Source organism: Cynocephalus volans, chromosome 2 (assembly GCF_027409185.1).
Source record: "Cynocephalus volans isolate mCynVol1 chromosome 2, mCynVol1.pri, whole genome shotgun sequence".
Taxonomy (NCBI): domain Eukaryota; kingdom Metazoa; phylum Chordata; class Mammalia; order Dermoptera; family Cynocephalidae; genus Cynocephalus; species Cynocephalus volans.
In genome coordinates this window covers 142,059,727-142,087,535 of record NC_084461.1, presented here as the reverse complement: position 1 = coordinate 142,087,535, position 27,809 = coordinate 142,059,727, and the positions used below count along the sequence as shown (strand labels likewise).

General features: G+C 37.2%; 1 protein-coding gene across 1 annotated transcript; it reads left to right on the top strand.

Moving 5' to 3' along the window:
- Positions 1 to 3,967: 3,967 nt before the first annotated feature.
- On the top strand, positions 3,968 to 26,939 carry SLU7 (SLU7 homolog, splicing factor). The gene is made up of 16 exons (XM_063086119.1): positions 3,968 to 4,057; positions 5,909 to 6,091; positions 6,729 to 6,882; positions 14,149 to 14,229; positions 15,012 to 15,176; positions 16,128 to 16,196; positions 21,509 to 21,556; positions 21,732 to 21,863; positions 22,129 to 22,226; positions 22,380 to 22,447; positions 22,582 to 22,721; positions 23,585 to 23,746; positions 24,155 to 24,259; positions 24,418 to 24,489; positions 24,608 to 24,724; positions 25,475 to 26,939. Exons 2-16 carry the CDS (start codon positions 5,925 to 5,927, stop codon positions 25,652 to 25,654), a joined length of 1,758 nt encoding a protein of 585 aa, XP_062942189.1. The 5' UTR covers positions 3,968 to 4,057; positions 5,909 to 5,924; the 3' UTR covers positions 25,655 to 26,939.
- The last annotated feature ends 870 nt before the right edge of the window (positions 26,940 to 27,809 follow it).

The window sequence follows — 27,809 nt, the reverse complement described above, 5'->3', positions numbered from 1 at the left end:
ATCTATACAATGCAGAATTATTTTCTAAATTTACAATTAAAAAACTTATACCTTTAATTTTTCCACGTCAAAAGACTACAAAGAAGTTAAATCTAACTTTACCTTTTCTTTTTCCGACAAGTACCCTGCAAAAAACATTTTTTAGAAGTAGTTTAATCATGGAACATGCAAATACAGAGATCTTTAACCTGCTCCCCACAGGGATAGAAAGGAAGTGAATATGCCTTCCAATTCCGAGAAGTAAATGTTATGATTATTACTCATATGATATCAAAATACAGAGATTTTTCTTCTTGAGCTGTGTTTTTGGTCATCACGTTCTTAAAAGATTATGAGTTTCAAAATGTCAAGACAAGGTGATGACAAAACCATTTTCCTAATGACTTCAACTAATCAACTATTTGTCCAGAGAGTATTAGATCAGTTCAAATAAAAAACAAGGGACAGTATTGGAGGAAGGACATTATAGCCAACAGAAAAATAAATAAATGAGAAAAAACGGACAAATAATTGTTTTATTTCAGTTAGATATATGAAAAAATACATACAAAATAAGTTGAGGAAAACAACCAATATTGGGTCTATAGAATTAGCAAACTGGAATTAAAAATTAAGAAGTTTAAGATCTCTGTACTAACCAGCCACCAAAAAACCCCAAAAAATTAAAATTAAAAAAAAAATTAAGAAGAAATGTAAGTACAGATAGATCAAACAGCAGTGCTTGAGTTTTTCCATTATGATTGTGATTAAGAATGAACTGATTATTCCCTAAGTGCAGGACTATTCTCAACACTTCAGACTAAGATGCTGTCTCTGTTACAGCACCACAAGTCTGTCTTATGAACAAAGTGATGATCCTGATGAATACATAATTCAGGCTTCCTTTAAAACACCACGTGAGGAAAGTAAAATAGTTTAGTCAGGCCCTCGTGCCTCAGGTCCAGTTGGGGGTGGTGCAGCACATTCCTTGTAAACAACTTGTGTGTGGATGGAGTTAGTGTGCATGCATACCCATGTGTCTTTTTAATTTGTTGCTAGCGTGTGTTCTTAAGTTTCATGAAGCAGTGCTGGCCGGCAGAGAGCTCGTATCTAAAAGTAGAGCATGTTTACTTTGCTGGCAGCTGCTCAGTTTTTCTTGGGAGTTTGCTGGTAGCAGTTGAGTTTCTGAGTTTCTCTTTGGACTGCCTAGCTCTTAGATGTGTGTGTGCTGAAAAAAGACTACTCTTTCTTCACCTACAGCTCCAAGGACCTTTTTTCTGGTTACCTAGCTCATAGACCTGCATGCGAAGGGTTTGTGACCCAGTCTGGACACAGGCTTGAGAGGTCTGTGAGCTCCGGATCCAGCCCTAGCTCTACACACTATCATGTAATAGTGATTTATTTTAAACTTCTAACATCTCAACAATATATTCTACTCATCAAAGCTGCATGGAAGGTCTGGCAGGAGAACAAGAGAAGACAGAGGAAAAATAAAGATATAGAAAAGGAATTTCAATTTCCCAAATAAGGAGAAAGTTTGCTTGAAAAAGTTGATAATCTTTTCCTGTTTCTATGGTAGATGGGAATATATTGAACAAATACAAGATAAAGGAATAAATTCAAAAGATCAAGGCTAACCTGTGTCATCCAAACTCTACTTTCCACAGGTCATCATATATATTTTAACCTGCAGATAAGTTGGGAGAGAGGAGTTAACCCTGCATTACTCTTTCACAAAAGCTTTAACACTACACCTGGCATAGAAATAGTTCTCATTATATGCCGGTTCATCACCTCCTCTTCCCTGGCAATTCAGGACCAAAATTGATTGTTTCATTCATTCAGAAAATATTTATTGAATATCTAATAAACACTGGGTGCTATTTTAGACATGGAGAAGAAGAGTTGCTAACTCAAGGTGAAGAAAAGAGAGGACAAAAAATCACACATACCTGTCCCTTCCCTGTCCTTTTTTTTTTGTCCCCACCATGCCTTATGTTTCTTCCTATCTCTTTCTTAATTTCACATGTCCGTCCTCATCAACACACAAAAGTGTTAACTTTTGAGACTAAATCTGTATAACATCTATAGCTTCCAAGTGAGTATTCTCTATATACTAAGGTTTGGGGGTACAAGGTTTGTGTTTCCTTAGGATATCTTCCCCTTCTTGTTCTCACCAACTGGAAGTATTATTTCTCCCAAAGTCATGCAGCAGCTGTAAACCATAACTTCTCTTTGAATGACCACTGTTTTCTTAGTAGTGATTCTCCCAGAGCAGCTTTGCTATTCCCAACTATTACTGGGAATACCCAATTCCTAAACCACTGTAACTCATAACAGCAACTAGTCCTGAGTTAATCCCAGTTTCTCCTAATCCTGCTTTATAAACAGCAACCCATCCAAGAACTGATCCCTGCTTCCATAAACCCTCCTCAGAATCCTCCAGAGGGAACTCAAACCTTAGAAAAGATTCCACTTTCTTGTCCAGCAAGTTCTACAATTCCTCTGGGAGATGTGCTTTCTGGCTTGTGCCTGGTCATTTTTTGTTTTGGCTAATGTCATGCTGGAATCTCAGATCCTTCTGCCCCTTCAAGGGTAGGTCATGGATCAGGTAAATGAAAGAAGATTCTGGCAGCTTTTTGCAAGGTAGACATACTTTATTCTCCAGATGTGAGCCTCACAGATATGTTTTATTCTCAGACACAAGCTCAAGCTCTACTCCACTGACCCTCCATGCTCCACCGACCAGCTGTACAGAGCAGTCTCTTTTATATTACTAGTACACAATAGTGGCCACAAGCCAAATGCATAAGGTAACTACAACAAACATGCTGAATCAGTAAACGGGCACTCGTGCGCAATTGCACCACTCATTATGTACCTTATTTCTAACAAACATGCGGAATCATGCCCATTTGTAACAAATAGGAGGCAAGTGAACCTAAGCTATTCTAGTTTTAAACTGTTTCTTTTTCCTTACAGCTAATTACGCCTCAATGCTCCCAAGCAAATCTCAGGAATTTTTTAAGTGGGGAAAAAAGTGATTGATAGACTGCTTCTACTCACTTTCAGGCTAGTCTCTGTTCCTTCATCTACCTCCCTGTAAAATCACAATTATTTTTTATGTTCCTAAACTCCAGGCACTGATAATACTTAACACAAAAAATAGATTCAGTACCTTGGGCTCTTTTATGGATGCAGGGATGTTAGCTACCTTAACTTTTACATTTGAATAAGAATGCACGTTATTTTAGGGGGGGAAAAAAAAAAAAGAACAGATAGCACGAAGAAAAAAAATCACAGGATATTCTACCACCAAAAACACTGCTTATTTTCCAGTATTTTATTTCATATGTATACTTTCAAAGAAGGGTTGGGATGTCATTGATAGCACTGTTTTTCCAAAGTGGAAACAGCTTCATAGTATTTTTTTTTTTTTATTCTAACGATAAAACGCAAGTTCACTTCGGGGAAAGGTGTCACAATTACGGAAACCCGCCTTATGTTCCCATAGCACCCCGTATTCCCTTCATAACGACTTTTTACAAGTGTAAATTACATATTTGAATAATTATTTGTGTCTTTCTCACTCGTGTAAATTCGAGAGAAAGACACTTGTGTTCACATCTACAGCGTTGTTACACAGCCTGGCTATTAATTAATACTAATTTTAATTGCTTTTTTAAGGCGTCACGAACTTCCCTATTCATTTCATAGTCTTCTAGTGAGGCTTAAGCTGTTGTCTATTCCGGGTACCAAACTTTTTAATTTGACTTATTCATTTTGACCTCCTAACATTCCGCCACGCTAAAAGATCCCAGGTAGGAGTCGTAAAGAAGCCGCTCAACCTTAACCCCTCCCACCGCCGGGCTAAACAGCACGACAGACACGCCTCGAGATCTCGCGACACTCGTAGCACCAGAGAGCCAGAGCCTCAGACAGTTGTTAGTGCGCATGTGCCGGTCGTCCGGAACTTACGGCAGTGGCTTCCGGGAGAGGTCTGAAAGCCAGGAAGTAAACATTGAGCGACTGGCTTCGTTTCTGTCGGATGGTCTTGGAGTCAGCTGTGGTGGACAGGGTAAGAGTATTCCGAGAACTTGCGGATGATGGGGAACTAGGGAAATCTCAGAAAATGAGTGGAAGACTCCTAATTATTATAAATATCCTCACGGGGGTGATGAGCCCCAGATTGAGGAGGGAGCGAAGACCGGGGGCCGAGAAGGACGCTGCTGTCCTAGGACGCAGGCATGGTACCTGTGTTCAGCCAGATCAAGTCTGTGTCTTTAGGAAAAGAGGCAGGCTAACTGTGAGAATGTCCCCTTTGTCTTGGTAATTTTAAATTCTCGGAGACCCTGAGCGGCCCCCGGATTGCGAGCGAGAATGGTATCTTTCAGTACCCAAGCTGACAAACTGTTTCCTCACCAGAAAAATTAATTTGAGCTTCAGTTTTTCTCGTTAAGTAGGGATGACCCTATTCAATGAAGTATTATGAGGGTAAAAGCCATCATCTATGTCAAGCGCTAAGCAGTGTCTCACAGTAAGCACTCAGTAAGTGCGAGCTATTTAGGAGTACTGTTTTCACCTGGAGTAAGTAGGCCGCTCCACAGCGAAGGAACTGAATAAGTTCAACTTGGTGACTGTAATACTTTATTCAGTTTTGATTTTTAATATTGCATGCCCACAAGCCAATATCCTATGAAGAGAGTATAACAATGGTTTAAAGAACCGACTTTGGAGTCAGACAGGCTTGGGTTTGAGGTCTTTGTCTTTTAGTAGCATGTGTGACCATGGCTGAGGGTCTTACTTGTCAGAACCTGTTTCTTCACTGTAAAATGGGGTTAATCAGACCTATTTAATGATCTTATTAAACTTAATTGTTGTAAAGATTAGATGAGATGGTGCATGATAAGCTCAGGAAATGATAGCTGTTGTAATGCAGATGATTAAATCTACCACTGTCCTCCACTTCACAGTATACTTAGGCCATCATCAGTTCATATATGACAAACATCTGTGGAGGTTTTCTATAGATCCGACACAGGAAAAGAACACCTTTGAGTAGCCTCATAGACTTCTAGCCATTGAGCACTTCCCATAGAGAAAGAGCTTGTGTAAAGGCCCAGTGTGTTTACAGGGAGCATGGTGTGCTAGAGGAACTACAAGAAGTTCTGTGCAGTTGCTAGAGAATGAAGAAGAGGACAGTTGTGGTTGTGAGGCTAGAAGGTAGGCAGGTGCCAGACCATGGTGGACCAAGTAGGTGTGTTAAAAAGATGTTGGTTTTTAGAGTAAGAATAAGATCCATTGGAACTGCACTGTTAGGTATGATATTTACGAGCTACTTGTGGCTATTGAGACTGCAAATGTGATTAGGTGAAATAAGTGTAAAATCCACATTGTCTTTTAAAGACTGAGACAGTTTTTTTATGTTGATTGAAATTTGAAATTACAATATGTTGGATATATCGGGTTAAGTAAAATCCTGTAAAAGTAATTTTACCTGTTTCTTTTTACTTTTTTTAACATAGTTATTAAAAAACATACAATTATGTATGGGGCTGGCATTATATTTCTCTTAGATAGTGCTGCATTGGAGGTTTTTAAGCTTGGTCAGTAGGACAGATTAACAAATTTTGTGTTTTGAAAACACAAAACTCATATATATGTATGAGTCCTGTGAAATTTTAAGTACATGTGTGTATGTCTCTCTCTGTAAATTAGAGTTGAGGGAGAAACAGTGCTAACAGTACATAGAGACTTTTGAGAAGGGGAAAGAGACCCTTCCCTGCAGACACTATGAAAGAATAAGAACATATGAGACATTATATATAACCCACAGTATGTGTTATTAGGATGAATTTGTGGTAGTTTCAGTGATGAACTCATGAAGGCCTACTTCTATTGTAAACTTAACATTTCTTCCTTTTCTTAGAGGAGGTTGGGTAACCATGGCTGCAGCTGTGGATACAGTTAATGCTGCACCCCTGTCGGGGTCCAAAGAAATGAGTTTGGAGGAACCAAAGAAGATGACCAGAGAGGACTGGAGAAAGAAGAAGGAGCTAGAAGAACAGCGAAAATTGGGCAATGCTCCAGCAGAAGTTGATGAAGAAGGAAAGTAAGTACTTTAGTATTTGAATTCAAAATTCAAATTCATGTCTGCTTAGTTTATCAATTTCTCATCCTTTGCTTTGACCAGAAACTTTATGCCATTTACATGATTTTTGGTCTTGTTACATATATTATCAATCTCATACTCAGAAAGTTTAATAATCAAATAATGTTGAAGAGTTATAATGCATAGCAACAGTCCTTTTCCATCTTTCCCACTCCCTGGCCAACTCTACAGAAGTGGCTACTTTTAAATCTTTTCTATTGTGAGTTTTTCTGGTTGTTACCTTCACATCTCTGAATACACAGTTATTTTTATCAATTGACTCTAGACATTATCTGAAGCTAGACTTCTTGCTCTGATAGAAGACTTAGATCACAAACACACATTCCTATCTTCCTTCTGCTCTCTTCCCCCTTCAGCTATATCCCTATTCTTAGTTTCTTGGTTGGAAATTTTTTCACTATAATATAAATTACTTCTTTATTTTTAATTGTTCTTTATGATATTATAGAGATGGCAGCCATATTCTCCCCACTCCCACAATATTTCTGTTCTTAGGTTCTGTATATATGCTACCTTTGTAATTGTAATATTATTTTCAAACTTTATTCTTAAAATTTTTAAAAAAATTTTATTACAGAGACATCAACCCTCATATTCCTCAGTATATTTCTTCAGTGCCATGGTATATTGATCCATCGAAAAGACCTACGTTAAAGCATCAGAGACCACAGCCAGAGAAACAAAAGCAGTTCAGCTCTTCTGGAGAATGGTATAAGAGGGGTGTAAAAGAGGTATGAAGGCAACTTGTATATGTTCTCATGGATATGGAGATTTTATTTTAAGAATATAATATAAGAATCTTTAATGCAAAATATATATATAAAGTAGAAACAGGTTATATATAAAGTAGAAACAGGTTATATATAAAGTAGAAACAGGTTATATAACCCTTTACCTGGTATTGAAATTCACAGTGCATACTACTTTTGCTTCTGTATTTTCTTATGTAAATTCTATATTGCTGAAGTCCTTAAACTTTCTCATTTATTTATTTATTTATTTATTTTTTTTTTGAGTTGCTAATATTTTTATTTTTTTTATTTTTTTTTTATTTTTTTATTTTTTAATTAATTTATTTTTTTTTAAATTTTATTTTGTCGATATACATTGTAGCTGATTAATGCTCCCCATCACCAAAACCTCCCACCTCCCTCCCTCCTCCCTCCCCCCATCCCCCCCAACAATGTCCTTTCTGTTTGCTTGTTGTATCAACTTCAAATAATTGTGGTTGTTATATCTTCTTCCCCCCCCCCCCCCCCGGTTTGTGTGTGTATGTGTGTATGTGTGTGTGTGAATTTATATATTAATTTTTAGCTCCCACCAATAAGTGAGAACATGTGGTATTTCTCTTTCTGTGCCTGACTTGTTTCACTTAATATAATTCTCTCAAGGTCCATCCATGTTGTTGCAAATGGCAGTATTTCATTCGTTTTTATAGCTGAGTAGTATTCCATTGTGTAGATATACCACATTTTCCGTATCCACTCATCTGATGATGGGCATTTGGGCTGGTTCCAACTCTTGGCTATTGTAAAGAGTGCTGCGATGAACATTGGGAAACAGGTATACCTTCGACTTGATGATTTCCATTCCTCTGGGTATATTCCCAACAGTGGGATGGCTGGGTCGTATGGTAGATCTATTTGCAATTGTTTAAGGAACCTCCATACCATTTTCCATAGAGGCTGCACCATTTTGCAGTCCCACCAACAATGTATGAGAGTTCCTTTTTCTCCGCAGCCTCGCCAGCATTTATCGTTCATAGTCTTTTGGATTTTAGCCATCCTAACTGGGGTTAGATGGTATCTCAATGTGGTTTTGATTTGCATTTCCCGGATGCTGAGTGATGTTGAACATTTTTTCATATGTCTGTTGGCCATTTGGATATCTTCCTTAGAGAGATGCCTACTTAGCTCTTTTGCCCATTTTTTAATTGGGTTGCTTATTTTCTTCTTGTAAAGTTGTTTGAGTTCCTTATATATTCTGGATATTAATCCTTTGTCAGATGTATATTTTGCAAATATTTTCTCCCACTCTGTTGGTTGTCTTTTAACTCTTTTAATTGTTTCTTTTGCTGTGCAGAAGCTTTTTAGTTTGATATAATCCCATTTGTTTATTTTTCCTTTGGTTGCCCGTGCTTTTGGGGTCGTATTCATGAAGTCTGTGCCCAGTCCTATTTCCTGAAGTGTTTCCCCTATGTTTTCTTTAAGAAGTTTTATTGTTTCAGGGTGTATATTTAAATCCTTAATCCATTTTGAGTTGATTTTAGTATACGGTGAGAGGTATGGATCTAGTTTCATTCTCCTGCATATCGATATCCAGTTATCCCAGCACCACTTGCTGAAGAGGCAGTCCCTTCCCCAGTGAATAGGCTTGGTGCCTTTGTCAAAGATCAGATGGCAGTAAGTGTGAGGGTTGATTTCTGGATTCTCTATTCTATTCCATTGGTCAGTGTGTCTGTTTTTATGCCAGTACCATACTGTTTTGGTTATTATAGCTTTGTAGTATAGCTTAAAGTCAGGTAGTGTTATGCCTCCAGCTTTATTTTTTTTGCTGAGCATTGCTTTGGCTATTCGTGGTCTTTTATTGTTCCATATAAATGTCTGAATAGTTTTTTCCATTTCTGAGAAAAATGTCTTTGGAATTTTGATGGGGATTGCATTGAATTTGTATATCACTTTGGGTAGTATGGACATTTTCACTATGTTGATTCTTCCAATCCAAGAGCATGAAATATCTTTCCATCTTCTTGTATCCTCTCTAATTTCTCTCAGCAGTGGTTTGTAGTTCTCATTATAGAGATTTTTCACCTCCTTGGTTAACTCAATTCCTAAGTATTTTATTTTTTTGGTGGCTATTGTAAATGGGCAGGCTTTCTTGATTTCTCGTTCTGCATGTTCACTATTGGAGAAAAGAAATGCTACTGATTTTTGTGTGTTGATTTTGTATCCTGCTACTGTGCTGAAATCATTTATCAATTCCAACAGTTTTTTTGTAGAGGTTTTAGGCTGTTCGATATATAGGATCATGTCATCTGCAAACAGGGACAGTTTGACTTCATCTTTTCCAATCTGGATGCCCTTTATTTCCTTCTCTTCTCTGATTGCTCTGGCTAGTACTTCCAACACTATGTTGAATAGGAGTGGTGAGAGTGGGCATCCTTGTCTAGTGCCTGTTCTTAAAGGAAAAGCTTTCAGCTTTTCCCCATTCAGGATGATATTGGCAGTGGGTTTGGCATATATGGCTTTAATTATGTTGAGATACTTTCCCTCTATACCTAACTTATAGAGGGTCTTTGTCATGAATGAGTGCTGAACTTTATCAAATGCTTTTTCAGCATCTATAGAGATGATCATATGGTCCTTGTGTTTGAGTTTATTAATATGGTGTATCACATTTATTGATTTGCGTATGTTGAACCAACCTTGCATCCCTGGGATGAATCCCACTTGATCGTGATGAATAATTTTTCGTATGTGTTGCTGTATTCTGTTTGCTAGTATTTTAGTGAGGATTTTTGCATCTATATTCATCAAGGATATTGGCCTGTAGTTTTCTTTTTTGGTTATATCTTTACCTGGTTTTGGTATCAGGATGATGTTTGCTTCATAGAATGAGTTTGGGAGATTTGCGTCCGTTTCAATCTTTTGGAATAGTCTGTAAAGAATCGGTGTCAATTCCTCTTTGAATGTTTGGTAAAATTCTGCTGTGAATCCATCTGGTCCTGGGCTTTTCTTTGTTGGGAGCCTTCTGATAACAGCTTCAATCTCCTTTATTGTTATTGGTCTGTTCAAATTTTCTACGTCTTCACGGTTCAGTTTTGGGAGCTTGTGTGTGTCCAGAAATTTATCCATTTCCTCCAGATTTTCAAATTTGTTGGCGTATAGTTGTTTATAGTAGTCTCGAATGATTCCTTGTATTTCAGATGAATCAGTTGTAATATCGCCTTTTTCATTTCTAATTTTTGTTATTTGAGTCTTCTCTCTTCTTTTTTTTGTTAGCCATGCTAATGGTTTGTCAATTTTATTTATCTTTTCAAAAAACCAACTTTTTGATTCGTTGATCTTTTGAATTGTTTTTTGGTTTTCAATTTCATTCAGTTCTGCTCTGATCTTAATGATTTCTTTCCGTCTGCTAACTTTAGGATTGGATTGTTCTTGTTTTTCTAGTTCTTTAAGGTGAAGTGTTAGGTTGTTCACTTGCCATCTTTCCATTCTTCTGAAGTGAGCATTTAATGCAATAAATTTTCCCCTCAATACTGCTTTTGCAGTATCCCACAGGTTTTGGTATGATGTATCATTGTTTTCATTAGTTTCAATAAACTTTTTGATTTCCTGCTTGATTTCTTCTTGGACCCATATGTCATTAAGTAGAATGCTGTTTAATTTCCATGTGTTTGTATAGTTTCCAGAGTTTTGTTTGTTATTAATTTCTAGTTTTAATCCATTGTGGTCTGAGAAGATACATGGGATAATTCCAATTTTTTTGAATTTATTGAGACTTGATTTGTGACCTAATATGTGATCTATCTTGGAGAATGATCCATGTGCTGATGAGAAGAATGAATATTCTGAGGTTGTTGGGTGGAATGTTCTGTAGATATCTGCCAATTCCAATTGGTCTAGAGTCTTGTTTAGATCTTGTGTTTCTCTACTGATTCTTTGCCTAGATGATCTGTCTAATATTGACAGTGGAGTGTTCAGGTCCCCTGCTATTATGGTATTAGTGTCTATTTCCTTCTTTAGGTCTAATAGAGTTTGTTTTATAAATCTGGCTGCTCCAACATTGGGTGCGTACATATTTATGATTGTTATGTCTTCTTGATGGATCAGTCCTTTTATCATTAAGTAGTGTCCCTCATTGTCTCTTTTTATGGTTTTTAGTTTAAAGTCTATTTTGTCAGATATAAGAATAGCCACTCCAGCTCGTTTTTCTTTTCTGTTTGCATGGTAAATCTTTTTCCATCCTTTCACTCTTAGTCTGTGTGAATCTTTATGGGTGAGGTGGGTCTCTTGTAGGCAGCATATAGTTGGGTCCTGCTTTTTGATCCAGTCAGCCAGTCTGTGTCTTTTAATTGGGGAATTTAAGCCTTTAACATTAAGAGTTGTTATTGAAAGGTGTTGATTTATTCTTAGCATTTTATTGGTTGTTTGGTTGTCTTAGGTGTCTTTTGTTCCTTGCTTTCTGATTTACTGTTTGGTTTCTTTGTTTGTTGGTTCCTTAGGTTGTAGATAGTGTTTTTGTTAGCTTGTTTTCTCTTCATGAATGCCATTTTTATTGTACTAGCGGGTTTAGATTTTTCTTAGGTTTTTATGGCAGTGGTAGTTATTTTTCAGGAACCAAACCCAGTACTCCCTTGAGGATTTCTTGTAAGGGTGGTCTTGTGGTAGTGAACTCCCGCAGTTTTTGTTTGTCTGAGAAATATACTATTTGCCCTTCATTTCGGAAGGATAGCCTTGCAGGGTAGAGTATTCTTGGCTGGCAATCTTTGTCTTTTAGTATTTTGAAAATATCATCCCATTCCTTTCTAGCTTTTAGGGTTTGTGATGAAAAGTCTGATGTTAACCTGATTGGGGCTCCCTTATAGGTGATTTGACGCTTCTCTCTTGCAGCTTTTAAGATTCTCTCTTTGTCTCTGAGTTTTGCCAATTTGACTATGACATGTCTTGGAGAAGGCCTTTTTGGGTTGAATACGTTTGGAGATCGTTGAGCTTCCTGGATCTGAAGATCTGTGATTTTTCCTATACCTGGGAAGTTTTCTGCCACTATTTTGTTGAATATGTTTTCAATGGAATCTCCATTTTCCTCCCCTTCTGGAATACCCATGACTCGGATATTTGAGCGTTTGAGGTTGTCTGATATCTCTCTCAGATTTTCTTCCATGTCCTTGATTCTTTTTTCTTTCTTTTTGTCTGCTTGTGTTATTTCAAACAGCCCATCTTCAAGTTCAGAGGTTCTCTCTTCAACTTCGACAAGCCTGCTGGTTAAACTCTCCGTTGTGTTTTTTATTTCGCTGAATAACTTCTTCAGTTCAGCAAGTTCTGCTACATTTTTTTTCAGGACATTGATTTCCTTGTATATTTCCTCTTTCAGATCCTGTATACTTTTCCTCATATCATCATGATGTCTAGCTGAGTTTTCTTGTATCTCATTCAGTTTCCTTAGAATTATCACTCGAAATTCCTTGTCAGTTATTTCAAGGGCTTCTTGTTCTATAGGATCTAGAGTATGAGATTTATTAACTTTTGGTGGTGTACTTTCTTGATTTTTTGTATTTCTGGTGTCTTTTTTTTGGTGTTTATTCATTGTGGCAGGGGGTTTCACAGTCCACCGGTTTAAGACTAATGACTAACTAGGATGTTGCTGTGGTTGCCAATTTGGTATGGCTCCCGCCGTGATTGCTCAGTTGGCCTCAGTGTCTTGTGTGTGTGGTTGCCTCGGGTCTTGGGCTTCTCCGGGGATCCACCTTTCTGGTCAGCTTGTACTCTGCTGGGCTGGTGGATCACGTACCACAGGGTGTGTGATCTCTGTTGAGCTTTCACTTTCTGTACAGGACTTCTCCCCGTTCCGTGTGCTCTGGCCCAGGCTGTTAGATCGTGCAGTGGCGACCCCACCGGGTGTATGGTTTCTGTCGAGTCTCTGCCTCCCTGGCCGCACGTCTCCCCCCTCTGTGCACACTGTGCTGGGTTGGGGCGTGTCTTCTGCACCCCTCGTCTATCAGCTGGGCCTTCAAGACCCTGCTCAGCACCGCCTCGCCCAGGAAGTCTACCAGGTTTCTGCTAGGCACAGACAACCGGTCTCTCTGGGTGCCTTTGTAGCACTGTGTAGATCTTTCTCGGGTCTTGTTCACCTTTGTATCCCCCCGGTATAAACCGAGTCTAGTGCCCGCCTGCAGCCTGCTCTCCGGCAGGTTCAAGCAGACCTGGGAACTCTCCTACCACACTATTCCCAACCAGAAATTCGTTAGGCTTTTTTCCAAACTGGTGGTCGCAGAGATGGTATCTGCCTCCCAGTAACAGGAAGTTTACCGGGGCCGGAGTCCAGGGTGTGGTGGAGTGACAGTCGGCCCGCCCGTACTTCCTAGCCCTCCCAAAACTGGTCGGGACGCCCCACACCCCCAGCCCTGCCAGAGAACCGTGGAGGGAGTGGGAGAGGAGGTCGGCCCGCAGGGTCCGGAAAGCCCCGCGCCAGGCCAAGCAAATGGGCTCAGTGATGGCCGAGCAGGGCGGAGCTGCCCGCACCTGGGAAAATGGAGGCAGCACCGGGGCAGTGAGTGGCCTGGTGGTGCAGGCGGAGAGCCGCGTGGGCATCCTCCCCCCGAACAGAGCTGTGCCAGGGATCACTCACAGTGCTGTGCCAGGTCGGGCGCTCGCTCTGTCTCTGGTTTGTTGCCTTCCGTGTTCTCGGCGCTGCCGCCTCGGGCTGTTCAGTCGCGGCGCCGCTCGGGCGCTCCCAGGAGTCTTCTTTAATGCCGGCCTGAAACCTCGAATCCTGAATAGGGCAGCTGGCCGCCTTCAGTGCGGCCCCAGCCTCCGGGATACTGGCTGCATCCACAGCAGCCCTGGCGCCGTGTTCCCTGTTTCAAGACTCGCTTTTGCAGCTAAGAATCAGTTCTTTTCCTGCTCCACACTTCAAAGCTGTTGCCTGTAAATGAGGCAGCCTCTCCTGCCGGGGGCAAAGTGGCGTTGAGCCCCCACGACCGGCCAGCAGCAGCAGTCCTCCCTTAAGAGATGGCGAGAGGAAGGTCCACAAGTTTCCCGGCTGCCTGAGGCCCAGTGGCCACCTTCTCCACCTCAGCTACTCCGCGCCAGCCGCCGCAGCCGCCGCCATCTTGAAACCGACCCAACTTTCTCATTTATAAATGTATTGAGACTCTAACTGGTTTTCCTCCTAACAAATCATTTCACTAGACAAAATAATAATGAGAGCCAAGGTTATTTCTAACTTATTCAGGTAGATAAAACATTTTCTTTGTTTTCCTTTATATCCATTTATAGAATTGTATAATTACCAAGTACCGCAAAGGAGCCTGTGAAAATTGTGGGGCCATGACACACAAAAAGAAAGACTGCTTTGAGGTAAACTCACCTTTGAAAATTGTGGGAACTATTGTCAGAGTCTGTGTTTTTTCCTTATCAGAGAGCTTGCTTCTGTCTTTCTAAAATTGCCTATATTTAGATACAGTAGTCCCTATTGTCTGCCATTTCACTTACCTACAGTCAACTGTGATCTGAAAATGTAAACTGAAAAATTCCAGAAATGAACAATTCATAAGTTTTAAATTGCTCTCTGTTCTGAGTAACATGATGAAATCATGTGCATTCCCGCTCTGTTTCACCCGAGAAATAAATCATCCCTTTGTCCAGCCTGCCCATTAGTCAATTAATAGCCATCTTGGTTATCAGATAGGTAACAAGGGTGAGTACAGTACAATAAGATAATTTGAGAGAGGGAGACCACATTCATATAATTTTTATTACAGTATATTGTTATAATTATTTTATTAATATTTATTGTTGTTAATCTCTTACTGTGCCTAATTTATAAATTAAACTTTATGATAGATATGTAGGTATAGAAAAACACATAGTATATATAGGGTTCAGTACTAGCCATGGTTTCAGGTATTCACTGGGGGTCTTTGAATGTATCTTCTGTGGTTAAGGGGGAACTACTGTACAAGTTAAATAAAAAAACAAGTGGGTTCAGCACCATAAAAATTTTCTGCTGGAAGATAACTGATAATTGAATATACCACAAAGTCATATATATGTTCATACACACTCTGTAAAGGTTATGTGAAATTTTCCTCTGGGCTACAGATACTTAGGAAAAACTTAAATCTCATTCTATTTTCTAGAGACCTAGGCGAGTTGGTGCCAAATTTACAGGTACTAATATAGCTCCAGATGAACATGTCCAGCCTCAACTGATGTTTGACTATGATGGGAAGAGGGATCGGTGGAATGGCTACAATCCAGAAGAACACATGAAAATTGTAGAAGAATATGCCAAAGTTGATCTGGTAACCAAAATTCTCTATTTTTCTACTGTCCTTAAAGAATGTAAATTTTGCCATATCTCTAATTTAGCAACTCCATTTTTTGAGTCTTGAACCACTTTAAAAATGGTAGCATTCGGGGGCTAGCTGGTTAGCTCAGTTGGTTAGAGCATGGTATTATAACACCAGAGTCAAGGGTTCGGATCCCCAAACTGGCCAGATGCCAAAAAGAAAAATGTGGCACTTACAGTTAGTAGTAGTAGGCCTAATTGATTAGTGGAAATAAACAGTATGCTAGCCCTATTGGCAGCAGTTTCTTCTTTGATTCTTGTATTGTCCTTTTTTCCCTGATGTAGGAAGCAAGAGATACTGGAAGCATCAGAACAAACTAGTATCTAAAACTTTTGACTTTTTGTGGTTATATATTTATGGCCCCCAACCTGTAGCTTACTCACGGATTTATTTTATGGTTGCCTTACATAGCATTTGGAGGTGATAGAATGGGAATAGATAATTTATTTCAGAAACTTTTATTTTATTTTAATTCAACTTTAATTTTTACTGTTATGACTTTTACCTACTCATCCCCATTTCTTTAAAGCCCTAGTCATAGTGCCTTTTTTTTTTTTTAAATCACAAGATTTCATATAAAAATCTGGATTTCATCTTTAAATCTGGATTTCATCTTCTCTTCAACATTGTAATATCTGGCAACTGTCTTTTTTTTGTCAGGGCTTGCTCTGTGAAGTTTACGATTAGTGCCATCTGGCTCAGTTTACGTTAAGGCCTGGTTCAAACAGGAGTTCATAATTCCTGTTCTTTAGAGGCAAAGGTCTAGGGCTACAAAGAATCTCAAAGAGAAACCTTGTTCAGTGACCTTTTCTGAAAACAATAAAATTTTTCATTTTAAATATATAAAAATTAAGTGGCCATTTGAATGTTGTAAGTAAAATTTAAATGCTTCTGTTTTTTTAGGCAAAACGAACATTGAAAGCCCAGAAACTCCAAGAAGAATTAGCTTCAGGAAAATTAGTGGAACAGGCTGTAAGTAATAAAAATGATTTAAAAAAAAAAAAGTTCAAACTCTTTTAAACAAAGAAATGAAAATTGAAAAAAGAGTTTATTTTCTGTCTCTCCAGTTAGAAAATGGAGAGAGAAATATTACTGAGGGAAAAGAGTAAAACTGACACTTTTTATATGGCTCGTGGGAATATAAATTGATGCAATCATTTTGGGAAGAATGTTGCCATAAAATAAATATATATGTATTTATATGTGTGTGTATATATACACACATACAACATACCTTTTCTGGATTTAAATTAGTGGATTCATCCATCCTAAAGAATTTTCTAGACTTCAGAAAAAATTATTATGTACAAAGATACTTATTGCAGAACTTTTTGCAATAGTAAGAAATTGAAATAGTTTAAACGTCCAGGAACAGGGAATTGGTTATTGTGCATTTGCATGGTAGAATTTTTTTTTTTTTTTTCCATGGATGAGTTTTATTTTTTTTATTTTTATTTTTTTTAAATTTTATTTTGTCGATATACATTGTGGCTGATTATTGCTCCCCATCACCAAAACCTCCCTCCCTTCTCCCTCCCCCCCTCCCCCCAACAATGTCCTTTCTGTTTGCTTGTCGTATCAACTTCAAGTAATTGTGGTTGTTATATCTTCTTCCCCCCCCCTCTGGTTGTGTGTGTGTGTGTGTGTGTGTGTGTGTGTGTGTGTGTGAATTTATATATTAATCTCCCCCCCCCTCTGGTTGTGTGTGTGTGTGTGTGTGTGTGTGTGTGTGTGTGTGTGTGTGTGTGTGTGTGTGAATTTATATATTAATTTTTAGCTCCCACCAATAAGTGAGAACATGTGGTATTTCTCTTTCTGTGCCTGACTTGTTTCACTTAATATAATTCTCTCGAGGTCCATCCATGTTGTTGCAAATGGCAGTATTTCATTCGTTTTTATAGCTGAGTAGTATTCCATTGTGTAGATGTACCACATTTTCCGTATCCACTCATCTGATGATGGACATTTGGGCTGGTCCCAACTCTTGGCTATTGTAAAGAGTGCTGCGATGAACATTGGGGCACAGGTATACCTTCAACTTGATGATTTCCATTCCTCTGGGTATATTCCCAACAGTGGGATAGCTGGGTCATATGGTAGATCTATCTGCAATTGTTTGAGGAACCTCCATACCATTTTCCATAGAGGCTGCACCATTTTGCAGTCCCACCAACAATGTATGAGAGTTCCTTTTTCTCCGCAACCTCGCCAGCATTTATCGTTCAGAGTCTTTTGGATTTTAGCCATCCTAACTGGGGTGAGATTGTATCTCAGTGTGGTTTTGATTTGCATTTCCCGGATGCTGAGTGATGTTGAGCATTTTTTCATATGTCTGTTGGCCATTTGTATATCTTCCTTAGAGAAATGCCTACTTAGCTCTTTTGCCCATTTTTTAATTGGGTTGCTTGTTTTCTTCTTGTAAAGTTGTTTGAGTTCCTTATATATTCTGGATATTAATCCTTTGTCAGATGTATATTTTGCAAATATTTTCTCCCACTCTGTTGGTTATCTTTTAACTCTGTTAATTGTTTCTTTTGCTGTGCAGAAGCTTTTTAATTTGATATAATCCCATTTGTTTATTTTTCCTTTGGTTGCCCGTGCTTTTGGGGTCGTATTCATGAAGTCTGTGTCCAGACCTATTTCCTGAAGTGTTTCTCGTATGTTTTCTTTAAGAAGTTTTATTGTTTCAGGGTGTATATTTAAATCCTTAATCCATTTTGAGTAGATTTTAGTATACGGTGAGAGGTATGGATCTAGTTTCATTCTCCTGCATATGGATATCCAGTTATCCCAGCACCATTTGCTGAAGAGGCAGTCCCTTCCCCAGTGAATAGGCTTGGTGCCTTTGTCAAAGATCAGATGGCAGTAAGTGTGTGGGTTGATTTCTGGATTCTCTATTGTATTCCATTGGTCAGTGTGTCTGTTTTTATGCCAGTACCATACTGTTTTGGTTATTATAGCTTTGTAGTATAGCTTAAAGTCAGGTAGTGTTATGCCTCCAGCTTTATTTTTTTGCTCAGCATTGCTTTGGCTATGTGTGGTCTTTTATTATTCCATATAAATGTCTGCATAGTTCTTTCCATTTCTGAGAAAAATGTCATTGGAATTTTGATGGGGATTGCATTAAATTTGTATATCACTTTGGGTAGTATGGACATTTTCACTATGTTGATTCTTCCAATCCAAGAGCATGGGATATCTTTCCATCTTCTTGTATCCTCTCTAATTTCTCTCAGCAGTGGTTTGTAGTTCTCATTATAGAGATTTTTCACCTCCTTGGTTAACTCAATTCCTAAGTATTTTATTTTTTTGGTGGCTATTGTAAACGGGCAGGCTTTCTTGATTTCTTGTTCTGCATGTTGACTATTGGAGAAAAGAAATGCTACTGATTTTTGTGTGTTGATTTTTTATCCTGCTACTGTGCTGAAATCGTTTATCAATTCCAGCAGTTTTTTTGTAGAGGTTTTAGGCTGTTCGATATATAGGATCATGTCATCTGCAAACAGGGACAGTTTGACTTCATCTTTTCCAATCTGGATGCCCTTTATTTCCTTCTCTTCTCTGATTGCTCTGGCTAGTACTTCCAACACTATGTTAAATAGGAGTGGTGAGAGTGGGAGAATGTAGAATGTTGCATAGCTCTTAAAATGGCATTTATCAGGACTTAGTTAACAATATTGGACAACACTTGTATTTTAATGACACATGAAAAAAAATGCTATAATATTATCACACAGGAAAAAAAAAAAGACCAGAACACCAATTTTCGTTTAACATAGAATTACAGGTTAAGTATCCCTAATCTAAAATTTGAAGTGCTCCAAAATCTGAAACTTTTTGACTGCCAACATGATACTCAAAGGAAATGTTCACTGGAGCATTTTGGATTTCAGATTTTCCTGTAGTGACTTTTTCTTTTTGTCCTTTTTCTTTAATATTTTCCACTTTTTCTGTAATGAATATGTGTTAATTTTACAGGTGGGCAAAAAATTTTTCATATGAATAAAATGTGTGTTGTAGCCGTTTTTTCTTTTTTTAAAAAAAAATTCTTAATAGAATAAATATACATATTAGAGTTGTTAAAGTTTTTGTTAACAAATTCTTGCCATAAATAAATAATAAATATTTAGAGTTTTCGAGTTTAAATTTCTAAAAGGGACTCTTAGCATGTATGAGTTACAGAGCAAACAAAACTCAAGAGGTAATTACCAAGTAAGCAGTTACTTAGGCAACCTTACAAGTTAGGCAAGTTAACAGCATAAGTACTAGTTAGTTTAAAATCCAACTCTGTACCTGGTTAGCTATGTGCTCTTAGAAAATTAATTTCTTTCAACCTCAGTTTATTGTATCTAAAATAGAGGTGACCACACCTACCCCTGGGAAGCTATATACATATCACATAGTAAACACTTGGTAATTAGTAGCTATTATTGTGATTATTGTTGATTATTACCAACTCTGGAAAAAGAAAAAAGCCCTGTTTCTTTTGTTCTAATTAACATTCTTTGTTGTTTTTTGTAAGCATAATATAATTCATTTCCCCAGTAACGTTACTTAAATGCATGTTAGGGGACTGATGATTTTTGCCCATTTGGATGCTTAAACGTTAATATGAATCACATATAGTAGAGTAGTCTCTAGTATAGAGACTTAGCTGCTGTTATAGCAATGTAAATGTCCTCTTTTGAAACAGCAACTAGCAGAAACTCCAAAAAAATTACTTTTTAAAAATGTACTTCTGATTTTGAAAGAAATACATATTAAGTAAAAAAAATTTAGAAAATTATAAAGAAGAAAATATCCCCTGTGTCAACTGTTAATATTTTAAAATAGGTCTTTTCCCCCTCCCCCACATATATCTATTTATGTGCACAGTTACAATACAACATGTTTTTGGGCTGGCGGGTTAGTTCAGTTGACTAGAGCAAGGTGCTGATAACACCAAGGTCAAGAGTTTGGATCCCTGTACTGGCCAGCCACCAAAAAAAAAAATAATAATAATACATGTTTTTAAAATGGATTCATCTGTACATACTCGTTTTTAACCTGCTCTTCTTTTTAGATTATTCTGTCTATATTTATAGATCTATAGCATTATTTATTTTTACATAAATTCTCATGGTTCAAAAATCAAAACGATATAAGAAAGTTTGCGCAAAAAGTCTTCTACCCCTGTTTCTACCCATGGTATCGCTAACCCTCATTGCCCTATAACCTTTTTTAAAAAAAATTTTGTGGTTCCTTTTAGAGTTTCTTGTGTAAATACAAACAAATACAAATATATAATCTTATTCTCATATCCCCCTTTTCCCTCCTTTCTTTTACAAAAAATTTAGCAGATTGTACATATTTTCCTGCACCTTGAGTAGAATCATTTTTAATGGTTGTTGAATATTCCATTGAAAACAGTAAATTATATAGTCATCCATTGTTAGTTTTTTTTTTCCCCCCATTTTTTTGGTATTATACACAACACTGCAAATCATTCTTATACATATACTTTTATATAATTGACATATTATCTCCTTAGGATAAATTCCTAGAAGTATACTTTTTGATGCAGTGAATATGTATATTTAAAATTTTGTTGACATATTAGCTAGCATTCCAGAAAGCTATACAGATTTATGTTCACATCAGTATACTATGTATACATGCACAACTGTTTCCATATCCCCTTACTAATGCTGTTAGTCTTTGAAGCCTTTTTAAAGGGACATGGTGAAATACTGACCACTTTACTATAATCATTTTGTGGAGTTAGAAAATATTCTGATCAATTGCTAGTGAAGAAAATAGTGTCTGTGTGACAATGAGGGTCTCCTTAAATCACAGTATTGTGTCACCTGAGTAGGTTTCTTCGTTGCCCAAACTTTACAAAGGCTGTTTTGGCTCCAGAGATACTTATTATGTGATCCTAGTAACATTTTCTTTTCGGACTAGATAGAAAATTAATGAGGTTTAATGAACATGGTATGTCTAAAAATAAAAACATTTGGAAATTAATGTTTATTGCGTACTCTGTTCATCTTAATCTTCCTGTTACCATTGTGTGATATAATCCTATCCGCGAGAATTCTCTAGAAATTTTCTGCCTTTGTAGACAGTATAATAAAATTAAATTGTCACAATGGCATACTTGTATTCAGAACTGTGCTTGTTACAAGTGAGTAATGTGAGAATTTGTTCAGTTAGAATTAAGTTATATTATCTTAACTGTGTTTTTAAAGTATTAAACTAAGTGGAATAAAATTAAAAATTCTTTTCCTTCTTTCATAATGCAGAATTCTCCAAAACACCAGTGGGGAGAAGAGGAACCAAATTCTCAGATGGTAATAAATACCCTCTCTGGGTATACATTAAATTTTTCAATTTCTAATGGCTAATAATAATAAATAACAATTTATAATAGCTTTTAAAGAACACAAGTGAATAAGGATTTGGTTAAAGGAAAAGGAAAGGAAAACAAGAACCTCTCTTTTTTCTTATTTTTTTCCCTTCTTTCAGGAAAAAGATCATAATAGTGAAGACGAGGATGAAGATAAATATGCAGATGATATTGACATGCCTGGACAGAATTTTGACTCTAAGAGAAGAATTACTGTCCGGAATCTCAGGATTCGGGAAGATATTGCAAAAGTAAGTCTTGCCAAGTTAACGTACACAAAAAATATTTGTCTTCCTAGCCTAGATTTTATTTACTCATATCTGGGTAGTATGTGGGTAATATAGTCAAAGTCACTCTATTCAGTTTTTTCTCTTCACCTATACCCCAGAAATGCACACACATGTTTAATTGATCATGATCAACTCCTCCTCCTAGTCTGCTGAAATCTTTTTTGCTGTAAGTAAACTTTCTTTAAACATTTTATTTATTCTTTAAACATTTTATTTTTTCTTCTAGTATTTGAGGAACTTAGATCCAAATTCTGCCTACTATGATCCAAAAACTAGAGCAATGAGAGAGAATCCTTATGCCAATGCAGGAAAGAATCCAGATGAGTAAGTATTATGTTTACAGATTTCAAGATGAGGGAAAGTTAATTCTTTTCTGACCCAGCCATAGGTGGTCTTCATTTTAAGTAGATTCAGCTTTACGAATTAACTTTACTTAAATCAATCTCTGAAACAGTTTTTTAAAATTTGTATTTACAGAGTGAGTTATGCAGGAGATAACTTCGTTAGATATACAGGAGATACCATTTCAATGGCTCAGACACAATGTAAGTGCTTACTCGATGTCAAGACATTTTTCATCAGCTCATAGGAAATTGGGGATTGTTTTTTAAAGTTTGTTTTTAAGAAGCTTGCAATATATGTAGCTGGCAACTTACTATGATGTTTTTAATTACTCTAGTGTTTGCTTGGGAAGCCTATGACAAGGGATCTGAAGTGCATCTGCAGGCAGATCCTACAAAACTAGAGCTTTTGTATAAGTCCTTCAAAGTCAAAAAAGAAGATTTCAAAGAACAGCAGAAAGAAAGCATCCTAGAAAAGGTAATTTTTACTAAAATGCTAAAGAAGAGCTTTCCTTAAAGAGAAGTCACTAATTAATAAGCATTCATTTTACGTTTAGAATACAACACAAAGAGAGTCCTTTTTAATCCATGGAGGATTGTCCTTTCCTTCCATTGACTTAGTCAATTGATATGACCTTTTTTTTTTTATCAGTGAGCCTTTGCAGCAAAACAAGCCACCTCAAAACATAGGAGCTTAAAATAAACATTTATTATTTTTCACAATCCTGTGTCAGCTGGGTCTCCTGGTCTTGGCCCTCTCAGCTGAGGCTGGAGGATCAAAGATGGCCTCACTCTATTATTGAGTAGTTAGCAGGCTGATTGTCTAAGGGGTCCTCATCTGGGATACCTTATCCCCATCCATCATGGTCGCTCACCCTCTAGTATGCTAGCCCACCTTTTTTACATGGTATTCTCAGGGTTCCAGAGAATAGCAACAAAAAGTATGCCCCAGTGCACAAGTGCTCTTGCTTGCATCACATTTGCCAACTTCCCATTGGCCAGAGCAAGTAAATGGCCAAGCCCAGATTCAAGGGATAGAGAAACAGACTTCATCTCTTGATGGAAAAGGAAGCAAAGTCATGTGACAAAAGGACATGCATACAAGGATGAGAGGAATTTATGGCCATCTTGTAATTTATCACAGTTCACAAGTAAATAGTGACTAAGACATCCTTTTTTGCCTATGAAAATTTGGTATTATTTTTTTTCACTGTGTTTCTATAACAAAGCACAGTAAAGAATGTTCCCTTAATCTTTCGATTGGAAATGAACTCTTTCATAGAGATTTAAATGCAAAGCTTTGTTGTAAAATGTATTTAATAATGTCCAATATCCTTTTAGTATGGTGGCCAAGAACACTTGGATGCCCCTCCAGCTGAATTGCTTTTAGCCCAAACTGAAGACTATGTGGAGTACTCAAGACATGGAACAGTCATCAAAGGACAGGAGCGGGCTGTTGCCTGCTCTAAGTATGAGGAGGATGTGAAGATCCACAATCACACAGTATGTGTTAAACTATAATCGTTTTGTGTCCTTATTAGTTTGGCTCTGGATTACATTATTCTATTACAGCTTCATTAGCTAATCATTGCTATGCCTTTTTTTTTTAGTTCAACATTTTAACTTTGTTTTATGGAATTTTTCCAAAAATAGCAAAAATGTGAAAGAGAAGTCAGATATCCTGAATTTTTTCCTAGGCTTTTGGGGATCAAATTTCAGACCATTGTAACTGCAATGCTTGCTTCTCACACTTGAGGTCAGGTGACTCTCTCCCAGTTAGCCAACTCTAGAATCCCCATAATTTTTCTCCCAGATTACCTATAAAGGCACTATATTGTTTTGTATTCCTATCAACAATGTATGAAAGTCCCTAATTTCAGGTTCCTGTTTAAGTAACCTCTCTCTTTGCAGCATATCTGGGGATCTTACTGGAAAGATGGCCGATGGGGATACAAATGCTGTCACTCTTTTGTCAAGTATTCCTATTGTACTGGAGAAGCTGGGAAGGAGATTGTTGTAAGTATTTGTCCCCTGGTTCTTAAAGGCATAAAACAAACAAAGCTCTTAAATCAAACTCTGTATAAAACATATCTTCTCATGTTTCAAATGTTAACTTTTTCTTAGTTGATCGGTTACTATGACACCTGACTCAAATTATATATACTTTCCCACAGAATTCAGAGGAATGTGTTATAAATGATGTGACTGGAGAAGAATCTGTGAAGAAACCACAAACCCTCATGGAAGTAAGTCTATAATCATTTGTCCTGAGGGACAACAAATGTCCTGGAGGGAGGACTTTAAAACTTGCTCTGGAGTTTTGTTTTCACATTAATAACACTGTATTTCAATCCTCCCTCTCAGATGCATCAGGAAAAACTAAAAGAGGAGAGAAAGAAGAAGAAAAAGAAGAAGAAGAAGCACCGAAAGAGCAGTTCAGATAGTGATGATGAAGAAAAGAAACATGACAAATTGAAAAAGGTACTTTGTAAAGTCTAAATAGTAAAAATAACAAAAACAGTATTCTTTATTTGTAGAGACTTTAGGAAATGATCTAGTTTTGTCTGTACGTTCATTTTAGGCATTTTTTGGGTTTTTTTAGTTGGCTGGCCAGTATGGGGATCCAAATCCTTGACCTTGTTGTTAAAAAATCGCACCCTAACCAACTGAGCTAACCAGCCAGCCCTTTAAAGGCTCATTTTAAAAATGAGGAAATGAGCTGAGTCTGGGTGATATGTCCAGGTCACATTAATGAAGATGTTGTGGGTGTAGGAACTTGTAATATTTGATAAATATCACTATGCATTGAAGAAATGTGCTTTGTAAAGCTGTTTTTTAGAGTTATTGACAGGTTTCCCACAAAGAATTGCCTTCTACCTCCATAATTTGTAAATTTCAGCTAGTCCTTGGGAATAGTCAAAATTGCAGTCTCCACCAGAAGCATCAGTTGCAAGCGTGTATCAGTAAAATTAACCTTGTTAAATTGTTATTAAATACAATTCCTTTAACACTCAGTGTCATAGAATGTTTTGTGCTCTATGAAAATGTCATATGAGCCAAATAGTGATTAGTTGTACCTTGACAGTGGAAGAGCTGACTCAAGCTCTTTTGGCAGTCTAGATTTTTGATGCAGCACTTCATATTCAGTGGAATCTTTTGATACTCTGCCACTTTTGAACAAAAGAGATCTAATGTGGAGCTGTGATGCTCATTTTTTCCCCCTCACTATAGGCACTGAATGCAGAGGAGGCCCGCCTTCTTCATGTCAAGGAGATCATGCAGATTGATGAGAGGAAGCGGCCTTACAATATCATATATGAAACTCGGGAACCCACTGAAGAGGAAATGGAGGCCTATAGAATGAAACGTCAGAGGCCAGATGACCCCATGGCCTCTTTCCTTGGACAGTAGTAACTAACCGTAAAAGATCATCTAAGATAGACACAACTAATATGTTCTTTTCAGCTTCTTGCTGATGATTGTAGATAGAAAAATCCTGTATAGTCGTCTTGCTGCCTGACTTTAATAAAGCTTTCAGAAGGCTCAAAGTAAATTCATTCCTTTCCACACTGAAGAAACAAAACAAAGAAGAAAAACAAAGAGGAGATACATTAAGTGTGGATTAAGATTTTAATTTCAGTTTTATACTGGTGATGTGGAAAGAGGCCTTGGCTCTCTACCTGTCAAGAGTTTCTTCTACTCAACAGTTATTAAATCTCAAACTTTATTTTCACAATTTTTATGGCCCTTTATTTAGTGTTAGTACACATTTTGAAGGTAAATTAATTATTCTTTCTCGAAACCAGAGCCTTATTTTTAAAAAACTTCTGGTAACTCTATAATTGCAGTTATTTTATAATCAATTGTGTTTGCCTTCTATGGTTTTCCTGGACTTAAGTTAAAAAAAATTATTTCAGTGGCTTTGGGTCACTGAAAGGAAATCTATAGAAAATGTAAAGAATCTCCCCCACATGTCAATCTGTGTAGTAATAAATCTGTTTTTCATTTATTTATTCAATTTGGTGTTTAATACATTCCTTGTACCTTACATCCAGAAGTAATGTGTTAGCCTTTGAATGGAAAAACAACTGTTTTTTCATTCTTGAATCAGTATTGACTGATCAGTACTAGGTCTTTTACCATTCTGGACATGAGCCTTTAGACATAGAAACCCTTTATCATAGAGGATATGATTTGTGATATTATTTGTTGGTTTAATTGCCTTTATGTAGCAATCATGAATATTAAATTAGATTTTTAAAAGACTATAGAGTATCTGGCATACCTAATCTTCATAGCAGCAAGTGTCACTTTGTAAAACATGTTGAGCACAAAACCTGAAGTTGCAGGTTTCTTTACAGAGTTATAGTGGTTGTAGGGTTATTGGTAACTGAGATTGTCATGATCCTCAAGCCTCTTCTAAGAAAGCTGTGAAGAGAATACTGACAGCAAGATCAGTGAATACAGGCGGTTAACCCCTGACATGAGTACGCAGACTTTTAATGGCTTTCTCAGAGGTAGTGGTGATAGGAGAGTAACTCAGTCAACTTATCAAATACTGTGGATATACTTGGTGTCTAGATTCAGACTAGTATGAAATTAAAACAGCAATGCAAGTAGATCTAATTCTTACCTGCTTTAAGAATATCAAAAATTTGTTTTCATATTCCTTAACATAGGATGGTTCAACATAATATCTGACATTGGTATTTATTTTGTATTTTATCTTTTGTTAATAAAGATATGTACTTGAGAATACTTAACTGTGAGTAGTTTTTAGTGTTATTTCAAATATTTGGCAGAAAAGTGGTATAGGACTGGCAGGGATCCTGGGTTAGCTTCTGTGAGTTTGTATTAGAAAATGCATCCTTTAACTCAAAAAATGTTTCACCTAACTTTTCTCGGCCTCTGTTCCCTCTTCTGAGAGGCCTAATTTACTCTGATTTTAGGAAGATTTCTATAATCAAAGTCATGTCTTATTTCTGTTTCCTTTTGGAAAAAAGGTAACAGAACATTATTCAGAGAAGAACTTTGATTTTATCTTAATAATAGCTGCCTTTTAAGTGCTGGAACTGTGTGCTATAATATTTGTATGTTTTCTCATTCTTCAGCAGAACTTCATGGGGTGAATAATGGATGATATCCCTATTTTACAATAAGTACATGGGCTTAATGACTAAAGTAGCTCGCTGGATTCCTAATAGTTAATAGTGTTACAGCCAGAACATGAAACCAAGTGTCTCTGATTCTAAAACCTACCCTTTTCTCATTATTTATGGCCCTGGTTTCTGGACCAAGATGGCTGGTCCTTTGCAGTTTCTTCCATTGACAGAAACCTTAAGCAGGCCCTCAGGGTTTACGGGGTTCACCCTCAACACCTGAAAATGATGCACATGTCCCACGTTCTTTGACAACTCCTTCTAAAACTTCCCCCTAGCATGCACCAGCCTTGTGGAATGCTTCAAAGTAAAGACTTACTATACGAAAATGAATAAACATTTCATTAACTTTAAAAGAATTCCAGAAATACTCCAAAATTAGGAAAGAGGGCTATATTTGGATTTGT